Source organism: Benincasa hispida, chromosome 4, assembly GCF_009727055.1.
Source record: "Benincasa hispida cultivar B227 chromosome 4, ASM972705v1, whole genome shotgun sequence".
Classification (NCBI taxonomy): Eukaryota; Viridiplantae; Streptophyta; class Magnoliopsida; order Cucurbitales; family Cucurbitaceae; genus Benincasa; species Benincasa hispida.
In genome coordinates, this window is record NC_052352.1 from 54128782 (window position 1) to 54146501 (window position 17720).

General features: G+C 36.7%; 1 protein-coding gene across 5 annotated transcripts in view; it reads left to right on the forward strand.

Annotated features, from left to right (window-relative positions):
- LOC120075710 (eIF-2-alpha kinase GCN2) overlaps nt 1-17720 on the forward strand; it is an 89111-nt gene that overhangs the window by 32532 nt on the left and 38859 nt on the right. For 4 of the 5 annotated variants that reach the window (XR_005481388.1, XM_039029329.1, XM_039029331.1 and 1 more), the window contains 5 exons: nt 4659-4713; nt 5336-5502; nt 5852-6036; nt 10220-10368; nt 10481-10730. Coding sequence is in view for 4 of the 5 variants with exons in the window: in XM_039029329.1 (XP_038885257.1) it covers nt 4659-4713; nt 5336-5502; nt 5852-6036; nt 10220-10368; nt 10481-10730 (806 nt within the window). In the remaining variant the exon portion in view is untranslated. The remainder of the gene's footprint in view (nt 1-4658; nt 4714-5335; nt 5503-5851; nt 6037-10219; nt 10369-10480; nt 10731-17720) is intronic. The other variant, XM_039029330.1, reaches the window with a different exon arrangement.

Here is a 17720-nt window from a genome sequence, read left to right on the forward strand (position 1 = left end):
GGCATGGGGGCACTGGGGAAGGGAGAAAAGGAGGAGAGGGGAGAGCATGTTTTAACTAACCTTAGACCTTGACACCACCCTCCAGCTCAAACAGCTGAAGAGGTTGAATGACAGGATGAATAAGGCAAGCATAACTAAGTCACAGTTCACAGGAAGACTACCTACTCTTAAGTACAAGAAACTAGTGGATTCCCAGCTCTTGGATTTCCAAGAGATGATTGATATGTGAAAAGCGCCTGGTTTCAGGTGGTCAATACAATGGTTACAACTTGCAACCAAAAAAGAGAAGTTGGCACTTGAAGATTTTCTGAGAGAGAAGTTACAATATGATAGGAATCAAGTATTTATTCTTATTAAATTCAAGGTAAACCAGAAAATATTACAACCGATCTTCCTCCCACTCTCGATAGAAGATTCCACTTTAAACATGAAAAACCAGATAACACCCTCCCTCACACAAACAACTAGCACCTGACCATATGTGGTCCCACTGGAGGACATCTCCCCACTCCTAACTAACTCTTTTCCCTTTTTACCCCTCCTCTCATAAGTAAATATCACTGGTGGCCTAACACAATATCATCAAGCTATCAAACAATTTGAACATCTTATCATCCATTAAAAGGTTAGTTCACTGTTTTTGGCTGGTTTCTTCTTTTTCTTTTCTTTTCTTTTCTTTTTTTTTTTTTTTCTCCTTTCTTTTACCTTTACTTCAACAATAAAAAGGAAAATAAAATGCAATAAAGAAACTTTTTTTGAAAAAGGAAACAAGTCACTTTATTGAAATAATAAAATGAGACTAATGTTAAAAGTACATAAGAGAGATACATAGAACACTAGAACCTAAGGATCGGGAAGTGTACTCGGACATCTCAACTATATTGACACTCTCTTAGCACTCTCATCATTTCCAAAACAAAATAAACGAACAAACCATAATCAGATGTTCTCTAAATTTCCTCTGTTAGTTTACAGATAAATGAAACCTGCTTTGAATCTAACTTGTGAACTGTGAGTTTCTTTGGTTGCTTGCTATGATGTGAGGTAACTTCATTGTAATTGTAGATAAAGTGTGAATGCCCTGATGAACGTAAGAATGGACTCCTTTGTCAAGACTTTAGGCATTAATAAGATTGCATCTAAAATTCCCTACTCTGATAATTAGACCCAACTGAATCCTGAAGTAAAGTTTCAGATCTCTTTTGCATTGTGTTTAGCCTTCATATGAATCCAGTAAAATAGAGTTTTTGTCTTTATAAATAGGGGATGTTCACCGGCTGGGGCAAGAATGTATTCTCCATCCCCTTCCCCGTGTCCATAATATCCCTCCTAAATTTTGCAGGTATCTGGTTCCCTAGTTCACCTTTTGGTTTTTCCTTTTAAAAAATATCTATAAATTAAATGAATTATTTTGAAAATTTGTTGATTAAATAATCAGTAATAGAAGTCCTCAAAGGTGGTTACTCTCTCTCAATTAAATGCAACACTAATTGTAAAAAGACTTGTTGGGTCACTAATGTATATGGGCCAACCGATTATAAAGAAAGAAAAATTGTGTGGGAAGAACTTCTGTCCTTGATAGCTTATTGTGAAGACGCATGGTGTATGGGTGGCGATTTTAATATCACAAGATAGGCACACGAAAGACTTCCCTTGGGTAGAAGCACTAGAGGCATGAGAAAGTTTAATTACTTCATTGAGCAAGCAAAACTCTTAGAAATCCGGTTGAGTAATGGGAAGTTTACATGGTCAAGGGAAGACATCACTGTTTCAAGATCCTTACTAGACCGCTTCTTCATATCAAAAGGTTGGCTTGAGTTATTTGAAAATTCTAGAACCAATAGACAAGCCTGGATTTTTTCAGACCACTACCCAATTTTATTAGAAGCTGGATCATTCAATTGGGGTCCTTCGCCGTTCAGGTTTTGCAATAGTTGGCTACTCAACAAAGATTGCATCCAAATTATAGAGAAAGCATGGCTTGACAGCCAAGCACATGGTTGGGCTGGTTTTGTATTAAATCAGAAACTGAAAGATGTGAAAACAGCAGTAAAACAGTGGCATCTCAGCAATAAGGAAGAGTTAAAACAGAAAGAGGAGAGGTTGCTAGCAGAAATAGAAAAATGGGGTACACTTGCTGAGAATTCCCCACTGTCCAGCACTAATTATGCAACTTGGTCTTCTTAAAAATCAGAACTAATGGCCTTATATAGGTTAGAAGAAATTAATCTATTGCTGAAGAGTAAATTAAACTGGCTTAAGCAAGGAGATGAGAACACAAGCTTTTTCCACAGATTCTTAGCAGCAAAAAAGAGGAGAAATTTTATAAATGAGTTAGTTGATGAACAAGGGATCCCAACAAAGTCGAGTGCAGAAATTGAAAACCTAATACTCAACTTTTACAGCAACCTTTACCTAAAATCTCCGGGGCAGAGGCACCTCCCTTNTTATAGAGAAAGCATGGTTTGACAACAAAGTACACATTTGGGCTAGGTTTGTACTAAATCAGAAACTGAAAGATGTGAAAACAGCAGTAAAACAGTGGCATCTCAGCAATAAGGAAGAGTTAAAACAGAAAGAGGAGAGGTTGCCAGCAGAAATAGAAAATTGGGGTACACTTGTTGAGAATTCCCCACTGTCCAGCACTGATTATGTAGCTTGGTCTTCTTCAAAATTAGAACTAATGGCCTTATATAGGTTGGAAGAAATTAACCTATTGCAGAAGAGTAAACTAAACTGGCTTAAGCATGGAGATGAGAACACATGCTTCTTCCATAGATTCTTAGCCTAGTTGATGAACAAGGGATCCCAACAAAGTCGAGTGCAAAAATTGAAAACCTAATACTCAACTATTACAGCAACCTTTACCTAAAAACTCCAGGGCAGAGGCACCTTCTTTTAAACCTAGATTGGCCTTGTGTAAGCTCAAATCAGAATCTTCTACTGCAAAGTAATTTTTCAGCCACAGAAATCCTCTCAGCTATAAAAACCCTTGGAAAAAGTAAAGCCCCAGGCCCCGATGGCTTCACCACTGAATTTTTGCTAAAGTTTTGGTCTATATTTCTCAAGACAAGCTTCCAAGATACTTTTAATGACTTCTACAAGAATGGTAAGATCAATGCGTGTATAAGAGAGAATTTCATTTGCTTAATTCAAAAGAAGAAAGTAGCAATCAAGATAAGCGATTATAGACCCATTAGCTTAACCTCATTAATCTACAAAGTCATTGCTAAGATGTTAGCCGAGAGATTGAAAGGGGTTATGTCCGACATCATTGCTCCATTCCAATGTGCTTTTATAGAAGGAAGGAAAATTTTGGATCCCATACTTATAGCCAGCCAATGAAGCGGTGGAAGAGTATAGAGCAAAAAAGAAGAAGGGTTGGATACTTAAACTTGATATGGAGAAAGATTTTGACCGAGTTGATTTGGATTTTCTAGAAAAAGTGCTTTGGGCCAAGAACTTCAATTAGAAATGGATAGAATGGATCTTGGGATGTGTCAAAAACCCACTTTACTCGGTCTTCATTAATGGGAGACCAAGGGGAAGAGTGGCCGCTTCAAGAGGGCTTAGACAAGGTGATCATCTCTCCCCTTTTCTTTATCTTCTAGTCAGCGAAGTTTTGAGTGCATTAATCTCCAAACTCAACCAATCCGGCATCATTGAAGGGTTTTTAGTAGGCAAAGAGTAAGTTCAAGTCTCCATACTCCAATTTTCGGTCAGCTGAATGTAGCTGAAGTCCTTCAGAGAAAGCAACCAACATCCTCCCTTTCCCCCACAGTTTGCCCACTCTACCTACATCATAGTGAGGACTCCCTTCACCTTTTCTTTACATGCCCTTACTCAAATTGGTGCTGGAATATACTGCTGTGTTTTTTCAATCTTCCATGGACCTTGTGCAATGATTTCAAAAGTAACGTGTTTCAGCTCCTTGCCGGCCCCATCTCCCACAAATCCATCCGTTTGTTATGGTGTAATGTTGTAAAAGCCTTATTGGTAGACCTTTGGTTTGAAAGAAATCAAAGAATTTTCCATAACAAAGCCACCACTGTTTTGGCTTTATCCTTAGTTTTTCACTTTTATTGTCTCTTTAGGCTCTGTCCTCTTTTTGTAATCTTGTTCTCTTATCTCCCAGTTATGGGTTAGAATTGGAGATGTTGAGGGTGCTAAGGGAGTGTCAACCTAGTTGAGACGTTCGGGTGCATCTCCTGATCCTTTTACAAGCACTTGTATTCTCGCTTTGCTCTTTGTATAACTCTCTTGTACTTAGAGCTCCTCTCTATTTATTAATACAATGAATCGTTTCCTTTTTTTAAAAAAAGGTCTAAGGTTAGTTAAGGAGCTCATCATGTGCATACTTTTGAAGATAGATGTTCTAGAAGATCCCTTTGCGAGTTTATTAAATGCTAATTTTCATATAATTGTGAGGGAGATGGCACACCCACTGAAACAAATTAGTAATTATCTATATTCTCGGATTGCAATAGGAACACATAGGCTGGAGTGGCCTTCTCTTACTATGTTAAAGCAATCACCATATTAGCCTTGCACAATAGAAATGTTGCTTTTATATTCTTTTCATACTTTATTCACAACTTTAATTCGCAGTTTGATACCTTGTGAAGTATGTTCACGGATTTATTTTGTTGAGGTATTAGGGAGGTGGCCACTCTTTCCCGTTTACAACATCAACATGTTGTTCGGTACTATCAGGTAACAAGTGTTCTAAAAGTTTCTTTTCATATTACAAGAAGTGCCTTGAGACAATATTTAGTGCTTCCACTGCTTTGAGAAATTCATTATATTTTCTGGGAGAGTATCTGATAAGAATCCCGAATCCCTTATATAATATGAAATCTACAACTTAGATTGATGATCAGGATCAGCCTTCTCTCCCAAAATATCCTAGATCACTCAAAATATAAGACACAATGTATAGATACCAAAATACAATATATAAAAGATAAAACCACCATAACTAACTTGACTCACTTTCCTAGATCATATTCATAACTATATTTCTACTTCTGCCCTTCACTGCTACACACTTTTGGAAATGGAGGTTAATGGTACCGTTTGTAGATAGTGTGTTTCATCTATTTGAAAAAATGTTTAGCATAGAATGCACATTTAGATGGCACTGAGTTAAATATTCAATTATTAATCCCACAAGAGTAGTTGATTTTTGTCCTTCATTTAGAGGCTAGAGAAGGCTTTCCTTTTCCATGATACAGTTGATAAACTATGTACTTTTACGAATTAGTTGAAAAGGCATCCTCCCTGAAGTTCTTTCCCAAGTATAGATCCATATAAAATTAATATTCAAACCTTTCAGGCATGGTATGAAAGTGGTGTTTCTGATTCTTATGGAGAGGCGGCTTGGGGTTCGGTGACGCCATTGAGTTCTACTTTCAGCTATAAAGGTGCGAGTGCAACAGATACAGAACATGAGAATAAGATGGAATCAACATATCTCTATATCCAAATGGAATATTGCCCTAGGTAGAATTTTTCTTTAGTTTTGCAACCTCTTCTTCTTTTGCATCTACTATACAATGGTCCTGGTTGAGTGCTTTTTCTTTCAGTATGTGAAGGGATTTTAATTCAATTCATAGTAAGCTCAATATGATTGAGACTCAAAAGGTTAACGTAAATGCGGATTTTGACCAAGTTTAGTTTATAGGTTTGGTTCTTTATTAATCGATGTCTCTTGCTTGCTTCTTTTTTCTTTTGTTGTAACTGTGTTCACCGTATTGCTAGTCAAAAACTATTTGTTGGATTATTCAAAATGGATTTACTGGCATTGAATTTTTATCCACACTGTTGTCTTGCTCCTTTTTATTGTTTGAAGGACTCTTCGCCAGGTTTTTGAATCATATACTCATTTTGATAAAGAATTGGCATGGCATTTATTCCATCAAATTGTGGAAGGTCTGGCACATATACATGGACAAGGGATCATTCATCGAGATTTAACTCCAAGTAACATTTTCTTTGATGCCCGCAATGATATCAAAATCGGGGATTTTGGTCTTGGTATGATTTATGTCCTTTAATGCAATGTTAGCTTTCTATGCCTTTATTTTTCTGACTGCGAGCTTACTTTTTCCTTATGAGACTTATCTGGTAGAAAAGTGACATGGCCCATTTGCACGGAGGCCAGCTTGAGACATGCACATTCTTGCACAAGACTTATTATTCTGGTCTCTTGTGTGGGTAGTTGGAATTGTTGATGATGAAAAATTAAAAAGATATCATGTGGCTAAAACAAATTTCAAAGGAAAAGCAGATGCAATTCCATTCTCTTAACTTATTCCAATATTTTATTTAATTCATTCTCTCTCTTTTGTTTTTTTTTTGTTTTTTTTTGTTTTTTTTGTTTTTTCTTGTTTTGCTTTGTTTTGGTGATATGTAACGGAAAAACTTCATTGAACTTGAGAAAAGAGGGATAGCCTAGAGTTATCCTTAAGCCATGATCCAAAAGAAGGATGGTGGAGTATAACGCTTTGCTGGAAGATTTAACCCAAAAGTTCCCAGATTTTTCAAGGATCCAACAACTTTTTTTTCTTTTGGCCTCCCCTTTTTTTTGTTGTTGTTATAAAAGGAACTTTTATTGATATTTATAAGGAGACGACCCCGAAGAACTACAATAGAGATTGTCGATTACTTACTAAGAAAGATAAACTGAAATGAATGAAAGGGTGCTTTAATTTACACCAAGAAAAAGCAGTAGACAAAACTAACTCAAAAAACCGAGCAGAAGAAAAACATGTATCATGAAAAAGTCGTCTGTTCCTTTCACCCCATAAGCACCAAAGGAAAGCACGGATAAAAGCCAACCAAATGACCTTCTTAGTTCCACCAAAAGGATGTCCTACTAACACTGAGGCCAAAGCATCAGAAATATCATGAAGACAAGTGAAATACCAACTAAAAAGAGGCAAGAGAAGGTTCCAAATACCGGTAGCAAAAGAACAGTGAAAAAATAGACGAATTGATGATTCAACATGCTTGTGACACGTATGACACCAAGATGGAGAAAGAGACATATACGCATACGACGCTGCAAACGATTAGTAGTATTAATGGCCTTTGGTCTCTTTTTTTTAACGGAAAAAAAAACTTTTAATTGAAGGAGTATGCTAGTTCTCATTTTTTTTTTGTTGGCACATTTTCCAGATTGTCATATATTCTTAGTTAGGTAGTTGGAAGTAATTATAGGAGTATGCTAGTTCTCTTTGTAGTTGTTTGCCACAATTAATGTCATCTGTGGGAGGTAATAGTAGAGGATTCTTAAGTTAATTTATGTATTACACTATTACTTGGGCTTGTCTAAAACAAAGATTGCCTTGTTAGAGAAGGAAAGCCACAGAATCAGAACGAAGGTCTTTTTAGGCCTTCCCTTGGAGATTTTCAGAGTAATTGTTAACCTAACATGCCGTATTTGATTAATGATTTCGAAAGCTTAACCTTATGGAGCATTTGGCTCGTAAGTACATCAAGAAATACATATGCAAGGAAACATCATCATCCTAAATAAAAAGACTAAGCTAGGAAGACAAAAAATTTAAACATGAATCTTGAATAGAAAATTCAGCAAAAGACTTGGAAAGAGAGAACTGGTAAGAAACATTAATCCTAGCAATTTACAAATGATCCAAACATGCCAATGATTTGTCTTGGAAGACTGATTTCTTTCAAATCAAATTTGATTGCTTTGGTCGCATTTGACCATAACTAAGACTTTGGCTTTAAAGAAAGGCCAACCCCATTTGTTTTGCAATAATGTTTCCCAAGTATTGAGAGGACCTTCTCTCTCATCTAAAGCCCAAATACTATGGTCAAATGCTGTTAAAGCTATGGTTTCTGAAATTTGGCTTAAGCACAATTAAAAAGTTTTTCACAGTAAAGCCATAGTTTGGTCAGATCGCTTCAATTCAGCTCGGCTCCTTGCATCCTCTTGGTGTTCTCAATCCAAGCTCTTTGAAGATTATTCCATCCAGGATATTTGTCTTAACTGGAATGCTTTTATCTCTATAGCTTAAGTGTGTTTTCATGTATTACGTCTTATCTTAAGTCCTTGTTGTACTGTTTTGAGTTGTATAGTATGATTAAAGACGTCCCTTAGTTTCGGGGTGTGATGAGAGCGCTAAGACGGTGTCAATCTAGTTAAGATGGCCAGGTACGCCCGCTGATTTTTAGTTATGCTTGCTTGGATCTCTTGGATCTTTTAGTCTATTTGTAAGTCTTTGTGTAATTTGAGCATTAGTCTCTTTCCAAAAGAAAAAAAAAAAAAGAAGGGCCAACCAAAATCTGGCTAACATTTTCTTTGAAATCCTCACAAAACACCCACTGAATATTAATATTCAAGGACAAACCGGCCCCAACAACGACTTGAAAAAGGTTGGAAGACTCAATCTTTGTTTCTACTGCTTTCTGAAACAAATTTGCAATATCTTCCCCGAAAAGCATCTTTGAATCAGCCTCCTCATGAATTGTCTCCAACTTATGGCATTCAGACTCTCTCTGCTTACACTAGCTGTACAAGCATCGTCTGAGACATGCTTAAGAGAAAAATCATCTGAAGAAAGACAGCTTGGAATGCCTCTAATAAACTGAACTTTGGAGCTTGGGTTCTTAAATACAGAATGCTGGAAATTAGGTAGGAGGACTAGATTTTAGTATTCTTTCTTTTATAGAACAAATTAAATCTGCAAACTGAGTATTAGAGTGACAAAGTTTACTGAAAAATAAAATGTTACAGGCTAATTTAGGAACATGAAGAACATATTGTAAAGAAAGTGTATCAGTCAATTTAATGGTTCCTTTCGTTAACTACCATCAACAGTTCTAATTATTATTATTTTTTATTTTCATAGGAAATAGAATATGTATCAAAGAGATGAGATGAACTAGTCATGTGATTAGAGGTTTCAGAATCGATAATTTATGGAGATGGATTATTACAAAGAGAAGGCGGGAGGATAACTACCTATTTGTACCGAGGAAACACAAAGATTACGGGATGAGAAATTGGTTCATAGCAGTTGCAAGACTTGAATTTGCTCCATTCTAAAGAACCTTGTGGAACTTTATATTTTTTGGCACTAGTTTTTCTCATTTTATAATCTTCCCATTTCTTGTTAAGAAAAAGGTAAAATACTTTTTTGGTCCCCGAGGTTTGGGATAGATGTCTATTTGGTCCTTCAAGTTTCAAAACATACACTTTAATCCCTAAGGTTTGAAAAGTAGTTCTGTATGGTCCGTAAGTCAAAGTTGACCGTTAATTGACTAACAAAAAATTAGGTGGTAATGGTGATGTGGTAATTTTTAAAGGATGTGGGAAATTTGATTTGTTTTTATCTCACCAATAAAGAAGCAAGAAAATAAAAAATATTATCGGAACAAGGAAGTGATAGACTCTTTTCATTATATCAGGATGGAAAGCAAGATGAAAAAGTCAAGGGAAAATAGTGGAAAGGATACCACAACAATTGAGGACATTGAGTGATCTTCCAATTAACATTGTGCATACCACTATCACCACGAGAACCACAACCCACCCCACCCCCCCCAAAAAAAAAAAAAAATCACGAATCAACTTATCCAAATGCTTGAGAACAACACTGGGAGCAGTAAACAGGGACAAATAATAAGTAGGCATACTAGAATGAGTAGCCTGATTAAGTATTCCTACCACCCTTAAAAATAACAGCATATTTCCAATTATGAAATTTGGGTTTTATTCTCTCAATAACTGGTTGCCAAAAGCTGCCAGAATTAAAGCTCCCCCCAAAGTCAGGCCTAAATAAGTGGAAAGCCATCTACCTCGTTTACAACCAAAAGTCTTAAGTCACAGGTCAGTATCAGATTCTGGAGTAGGCTTTACTGCTTTTAGTCATAGTGAAATGGGTTAGGACAAGGATTGATGTTCAAAACTTATTGCGAACAAGTTTTTTATTCTTTTGTATTGTTTTCGTCTCTTAAAAACATTTTTATTCTTTCTAGAGTGTAGAGCAATCATGGTTTCCCAGAAGATCTTATGATCTGAAGTCATCTTTATCTGTTTCATGTGTTTGGCACCATATTGCTAGCTATGTGAACATCGATTAGAACTGTAGGAACCATTGTTTGACGAACTCAAGTTGTAATGAAAAAGTCATCAGGTTGGTATTGTCATGCTGACGTACGGTCACTATCTTGTCCCTGTTTTTTGCAGCTAAGTTCTTGAAGCTGGAGCAATTGGATCAGGATATAGGTGTTCCTCTAGATACAACGGGAGTTTCAATTGATGGTACTGGTCAAGTTGGGACTTATTTTTATACAGCACCTGAAATTGAACAAGGATGGCCGAAGATTGATGAAAAAGTAAGTTTCTGCTTAGGTTTACTTTGCACAGGATGTGGTTTCAATCTGTTGGCAATTATATTTTCATGTATCTGGATATGGTTGGTTGATGTTGAGTCCTCGTGGATTACAGGCTGATATGTACAGCTTAGGGATTGTGTTTTTTGAACTCTGGCACCCTTTTGGGACTGCGATGGAAAGACATCTTGTTCTATCTGATTTGAAGCAGAAAGGAGAACTTCCAACTGCTTGGGTTGCCGAATTTTCTGAACAAGCATCCTTGTTACGACGTTTAATGTCTCAGAGTCCATCTGACCGTCCTTCAGCCTTGGAACTTCTCCAGAATGCCTTTCCTCCAAGAATGGAGTACCAATTGTTAGATAGTAAGTTGTTTATTCTGTTGTGTAGTTTGAAGTCTTTTGTATACTCAAATGTGACCTCAAATTAATTCAAACCAAAGTTTAAAAGGAGGCCTTCTTCTTTCTTCTCCTCTTTCTTTCTCCCACTCCTTCCATCTTTTCTCTTCTTCCACTCAGAGCATTGCCACGACAATATTCTTTTTCTCCTCCTTTCTGCTCCAATCTTTCTTCTGCTCTTTCCCCTTCCTCTCCTGTGGAAAGTGAAGAAGAAGAAGAAAGGTTGGAACAGACAGGACAAAAATTACAGTCCAACACGATGGCAGCTGCTCTGAATGGAAGAAGGGAAGAAGATGGAAGGGAGAGGGATAAAGAAGGGGAGAGAGATAGAAAGAGGAGAAAAAAAGGGGAAAAATGAATATATTCTGAAGTTCATTAATTAAAAAATTAGAAAAAAAATATTTGTATAATAAAAAATCAGTGCTACGTCAGTTTTTAGTAATTAATAGATAAACTGGCAGAAGGACCAAAAATGCTACCAAATGCAATCCTTTGTTCGGTTAGAAAACCCAGGACACAATTGCAACCTAAATAAATCCTTAAAAGACCAAAGGCATAATTTTTCCTGATAAAAAAAAAAATAATATAAAGGAAGAAAGATTCCTTTGCAGTTTTCTTTCACTTCCTTTTGGGGTTTGTTTCCCTTGAACATCTTTTTAGCTTTTCATTATGAATTTGTTTTTTTAATGAATAATTAAGCTTTCATTGAGAAAAGAAAGGAAAGAATACAAGGGCATAAAAAAATAAGAAGTCCCTTGAAAAAGGGCCTCCAATGAAAAGAAATATGATCTAGTGGATAATTACGAAAGAGATTAGTAACAAAAGCTCATAAGGATGCATAGAATCTTAGGAAGGACCAAATATCGCTTGGAGATTTCTCGAGTGGTTGCACAATTATATTCTTCCTCTCACCTCCAAAGACCTTACAAAATGGCACATATACCAACTTGTCACAAAAGGGTTCCTACCATGAGGGAGGATGAAGGAGTTCCTCGATCATTTTTTTGCAACCCATATGCTTGGCTAAGTCTATATCAAACGCCTAAAAGATTGATTTGGGTTATGTACACAGAATCACAACCCCAAAAGAATATGAAATGGATCATCAACCACCCTCTTGTAGAGGATGCAACCCAACAATCCCAACAAGTTGGGCACCCTCCTCGACAACTTGTCCAAGGTGTTAAGCCTTTCGTGGATGACTTGCCAAACAAAACACTTAACCTTCTTGGGGATTTTCACATTTCAAAACGAGGTGTATACTAAGCAACGGAAAGGAGAAGGATTAACTAAACAAAGAAAGGACTTACATCTGTACTCTTAAGACAAGCTAGGTTTCCAAACACGAATATCTCTTCTCCCTAGATTGCAATGAATTTTCCAAGCAGAGAAAGAGAAGGTTGACAATGTCCATTGTTTTCGTAGGTTGTTTCTTATTGTAAGAAAGAGACTACTATTGTAAGACTAGGGTAGAGTTTATACTATGCTCTATCTTCTCTTGGATTTGTGATCCTCATAAAAAAGACCTTTAATCTATGAGAGGAGCCTTCTCTTCTTCTATTTTTATTTTTTTATTTTTTTAAATACTTATATTTCATCGATGATGTGAAGTATTACAAAATAAAAGGGGAGAAATAAATCCCTAAGTATGAAGGAGAATTTCATATGCTTGATTTTTCAGAAGGCCGATTTTCAAGCTTTTTGAGTTCTTTGAAGATGGAAAATTAAATGCATGTATCAAGGAGAATTTCATATGCTTGATTCAGAAAAACGATTTTGCGTCTTTGTAAAGGATTTTGGCTTAGTCTCAAAACCTAAGTTTACAAAATTGTTGGGAAGGTTTTAGCAGAGAGATTAAAAAAGATAATGTCTAGCCTCATTTCTCACTCTCAAAGTGCCTTTATTGGTGGTAGGTGTAAAACTCTTAGGTTTAAGAGAGAATCAGAATACTCTATTCCATTTACCAAAGATCTAAATATATACAAGTGTACAAGAGTGATCAAAGAAGGAAAGCATAGAAAAGGAAAATATAACAAGATATTTACAATAGAACTATAACACTCCCCCTCATGTTGGAGCATATATGTTAATCATGTCCAACTTGTTACATAGGTAATCTATATATTTTCCATTCAATGCTTTCACGAAGATATCTCCTAATTGTTCTCCAATCTTCACATATCCTGTAGATACCAAATCTTATTGAATTTTCTCACGTACAAAATGGCATTCAACTTCAATATGTTTAGTCATTTCATGAAATACTGGATTAGACGCGATATGAAATGCTGCTTGATTATCACACGACAACTTTGTCGGTGTGGTGATTTCAAATCCCAACTCAACAAGAAGTTAATATATCCAAATCAATTCACATAGACTTTTCCATTGCTCTATATTCTGATTCCACACTTGAACATGACACCACATTTTGCTTGAACGTGACACCACATTTTGCTTCTTACTCTTCCAAGAAATCAAATTACCACCAACAAAAACACACTATCCTGAAGTTGATCTTCTGTCTTCTATAGATCCTGCCCAATCGGCGTATTAGAAATATTCAATATTAGTATAACCATTATCCTTATATAATAAACCACGGTTGGGAGCAGCCTTCAGACAACATAGAATCTGTCCCAAAGCAGCTCAATGATCAACTGTAGGCCATGACATGTACTGACTCACAATACTCATTGAATAGGCTATGTCCGGTCGAGTCACTGTAAGATAATTAAGTTTTCCCATTAACCTCTAATATCTTTCAAGATCTTTCAACAATTCTCCATCTTTTGTGAACTGTAAGTTGGGTTTCATTTGGGTACTACATGGCTTAGCCCGTAGATTCCTTGTTTCAGTCAAAGTCAAGTACTTATTTTCTCTGTGATAATAGCATTCCTTTCTTGCTTCTTATTACCTTAATTCCTAAGAAACATTTCAACATGCCCAAATCTTTTGTATAGAATTGACTAGAAAGGCCTTTAGGGACTGGATACCTAAGGCATCATCACCAGGAATCACAATATCATAAACATATATGACTAACAAGATGGCACCACCCTCAGATCTCTTCAAAAAGACCAAATGATCTAACGTGCTCTTCCGCATTCCAAAGCTTTCAATCACTTGACTAAATTTACCAAACCAAAGCCACAGACTCTGCTTTAACTCATAAAAAGATTTACGAAGGAGACTCATCGTTCCATTCTCTCTCTGAGCAACAAACCCTGTTATTTGCTCTGTATACACTTCTTCTTGAAGATCACCATGAAGAAATGCATTTTTAATATCAAGCGGATGTAAAGGCCAATGATTGATTGAAGCTAATGAAATAAACCTGACAGATACCATTTTTGCTATGGGATTAAATGTATTAGTATAGTCAACGCCATAAGTTTGTGCGTAGCCTTTCGCTACAAGTCGTGCTTTTAACCGAGCAACAAAATCATAAGAATTGACTTTAACCGCAAATGCCCATTTGCAACCGATAGCCTTCTTTCCTGCAGGGAGAGAAACTAAATCCCAAGTACAATTACCATCTAAGGCAGTCATCTCCACCATTGTGGCATACCAACCAAGATGAGACAAAGCTTCATGAACAGTTTTAAGGATGGATACAGACTCTAAGGATGCAATGAATGAACATGTGGAAGATGACAAATGGTTATATGAAACAAAAGAAGAAATAGGATGAGCACACTTATGTTTACCTTTACAAAGAGCAATAGGAATATCATCACTTGTTTCTGGATCCAATGACGAAAAAGACTCTGGTACAAGGCATGAAACTGAAGGAGACAGAGAAGCCTCTGGTACAGGGCATGGAACTAAAGGAGATGAAGAAGCCTCTGGTACAGGGCATGGAACTGATGGAGATGAAGAAGCCTTTGGTACAGGGCATGGAACAGAAGGAGGTTGTCGTTGAGTATAGACATTAACGATGGGTGGAAAGTAGAGGTAGCCACAGGTAGAGATGAATTAGGAAAAGGAATAGAAGGGGAAACAATTGTGTAGACAAGGAAATCATCCTCTAATTCCTTATGCTCCCCTTGACTCTTATTCGAAGAGAAAGATGACGATGAAAAAAAATGAGGAATGTTAAAAAAATGTGGCATCAAGAGAGACAAGATATTTATTTAGACTAGGACAATAACTCCGATACCCCTTTTGAACACGAGAATAACCAAGGAAAATACATTTTAAAGACTTTGGATCCAACTTGGTATGTTGAGGCCGAACATCTCGAACAAAGCATGTACAACCAAATATTTTGGGTGGAATGGGAAATAAATGTTGTTTGGGGCATAAAGTACGAAAAGGTATCTCACTCTTAAGAATGGAAGAGGGCATGCGATTTATTTAGAAACAAGCTATGGGAACAACATCAACCCAAAAGGATTTTGAAATATGCATCTGAAACATCAAGGCTTTGGCTGTCTCAAGGAGATGACGATTCTTTCATTCTATAACCCCATTTTAAGATGGAGTATCAACACAAGAAGATTGATGAAGAATGTCATGGGCATCTAAATAAGACTTGATTGCATGAGAGAAATATTTCTTAGCATTATCGCTTCGTAAGATTTTAAGAACACCACTAAACTTAGTTCGAGTTTCAGCATGGAAATTACGAGAATGAGAAAGTAACTCAGAACGATGTTTCATTAAATATAACCACGTAACACGAGAATAGTCATCGGAAAATGTAACAAAATACCTAAACCCTCCCTTTGGACTCAATAAGACATGAACTCCAACTATCATAATGGACTAATTCAAAAGGAGCACTAGCTCGTTTATCGACTTGAGGATACAAACTCAAACGATGAAATTTAGCAAACTAACATGACTCACAATCTAAAGAAGACAAATGTTGAAGTTGTGGACGAAGACTCTTCAACACAGAGATAGACAGATGATCCAAACGACAATGCTCTTCAAAGGGAGACAACACGCTAGAGCATGAGATGACTGTAGGTCTTTGTGGTTCAAAGTTGTAAAGACCTCCAAATTCACGCCCTTCACCAATAGTCTGCTTCGTCATAAGATCTTGAAATAAGCAATAACTAGGAAAAAAACGAGACACAACAATGAAGATCACGAGTGAATTTACTGATTGAAATCAAATTAAAAGAGAAATGTGGTAAATTTAAAGCTGATGACAAAGAAATTGATTCAGTAAGATGGACGGTTCCTGATCCTAAAATAGGTGTGGAGGTTCCATTAGCTATAGTGACATTAGGTGAAGAGGTAGATGTACAAATGTTAGAGAATAAACTGGGGTTACCTGTCATATGGTCTGTAGCGCCGGAGTCAATGACCCATTTCAACGTGGAAGAAAGAAGGCATTTAGAGATGTTACCTGTCTTTGTGATGGCCGTAATGGGAGTAGAAGATGATGCCGTCAATGACTCTTGATACTGTTGAAATTTAGCAAACTCCTCTACAGAAATCGTAATTGAATTGTCAAGATTATCAAGAGTAGAAGTGACATGTGCAAATGACACCTTCTTACCCTTATTCATGAATCTTCTGCATTCACGTTTCGTATGGACAGGTTCACGATAGTAATAGCAAATAACACCTCCTGAATTTGATATTTGGTTATTAGGTTGACCTTGGAGCTATTTGATTCAACCCCCTTATTACCTCTATAATCATTTGTGCACCTAATCAAAACACTGCTAGAATCAGATGACATAATTGCTTGTGGCTTCTCTATATGAAGTATTTGAGTATAAGCTTCTTCCAATGATGAGATGTTTGAGCTTGACAACACTTAATTTTTGGCCATCTCATATTTAGGTGCAAGACTGACTAAAAAACTCATGATAAACAACTTTTTACATTAAGCCATTAGAACTTTTGGATCCGTGCTAATTGGCATCAAAGCATTTCCGCACATGTATTTTTTACCTCCATAAAGTAGCTTGTAAGAGATTTTTCTCCTTGATCAGATTGATATAGAGTCTTACACTGAAAATCCAAATATTCCAATAGTTCCTTGATTCATTCGCAGTGATTAGTACGATTTCACGGTCAATAGAATTCTTGATTTGTAGAAGCATTCTTGAATTGTCCCACCACTAATTCTTTTTAGTAGCATTAATCGGTGGCTTTTACGTGATGTGATCATCCATCTCAATGCTCCTAATAAAGTGGCAAACAGTTGATCTCCATGAATAGTAATTGGATCCATTCAACTTGTGTTCAGTTACTTTTGACACTATAGGAACTATCTCAGACATGACTGCTGGTATCTTATCAACCATTACCTCAAAAAAGAAACACCAGATAGAAGAGAAGCAAACCTTAATTTATCGAAGAGATGTTTTTTTTCCCTTTCAATGAACCACAAACAGTGAGTATATAGCCTAAACAAACACACCACCAAGGAGAGTCAACAAAACCGAGGAAACCCACAGAAAACGAATCGGAACCGGCGGCACATGCGATCGACAACAAAAGGAAAAAGGCGGCGCGTGAGCCTCACATGCTGGATAGATGGATGTCGGACTTTGGGGTTTTGTAGATCGGCGGCTGGGTTCCTCGATGGATTGGGCAGTGTTGAAAAATAGTGAACAAAAACGACCCTCCCTTTTTCTGGCGGCAGTGGCGACGGCTGACAGTAGTGGCAGGTAACGGCGGCGAACAAACCGAAGACAGTGGCGGTGAGCAAAAGTATAAACTCACCCCTCCACAAAGCCCTAGATGTAACATAAACGGGTTCTAAATTGTCAAACCCTAAGGTTCACAAAACCCTAATTTTTTTTTTTTTTTAAGATTGCTCCGATACCACATAAAACTCTTAGATTTGAGAGAGAATCAGAATACTCTATTCCATTCACCAAAGGTATGAATATATTCAAGTGTACAAGAGTGACCAAAGAAGGAAAGCATAGGAAAGGAAAATATAATAAGATATTTACAATAATGGAAAATCTTAACAATAGAACT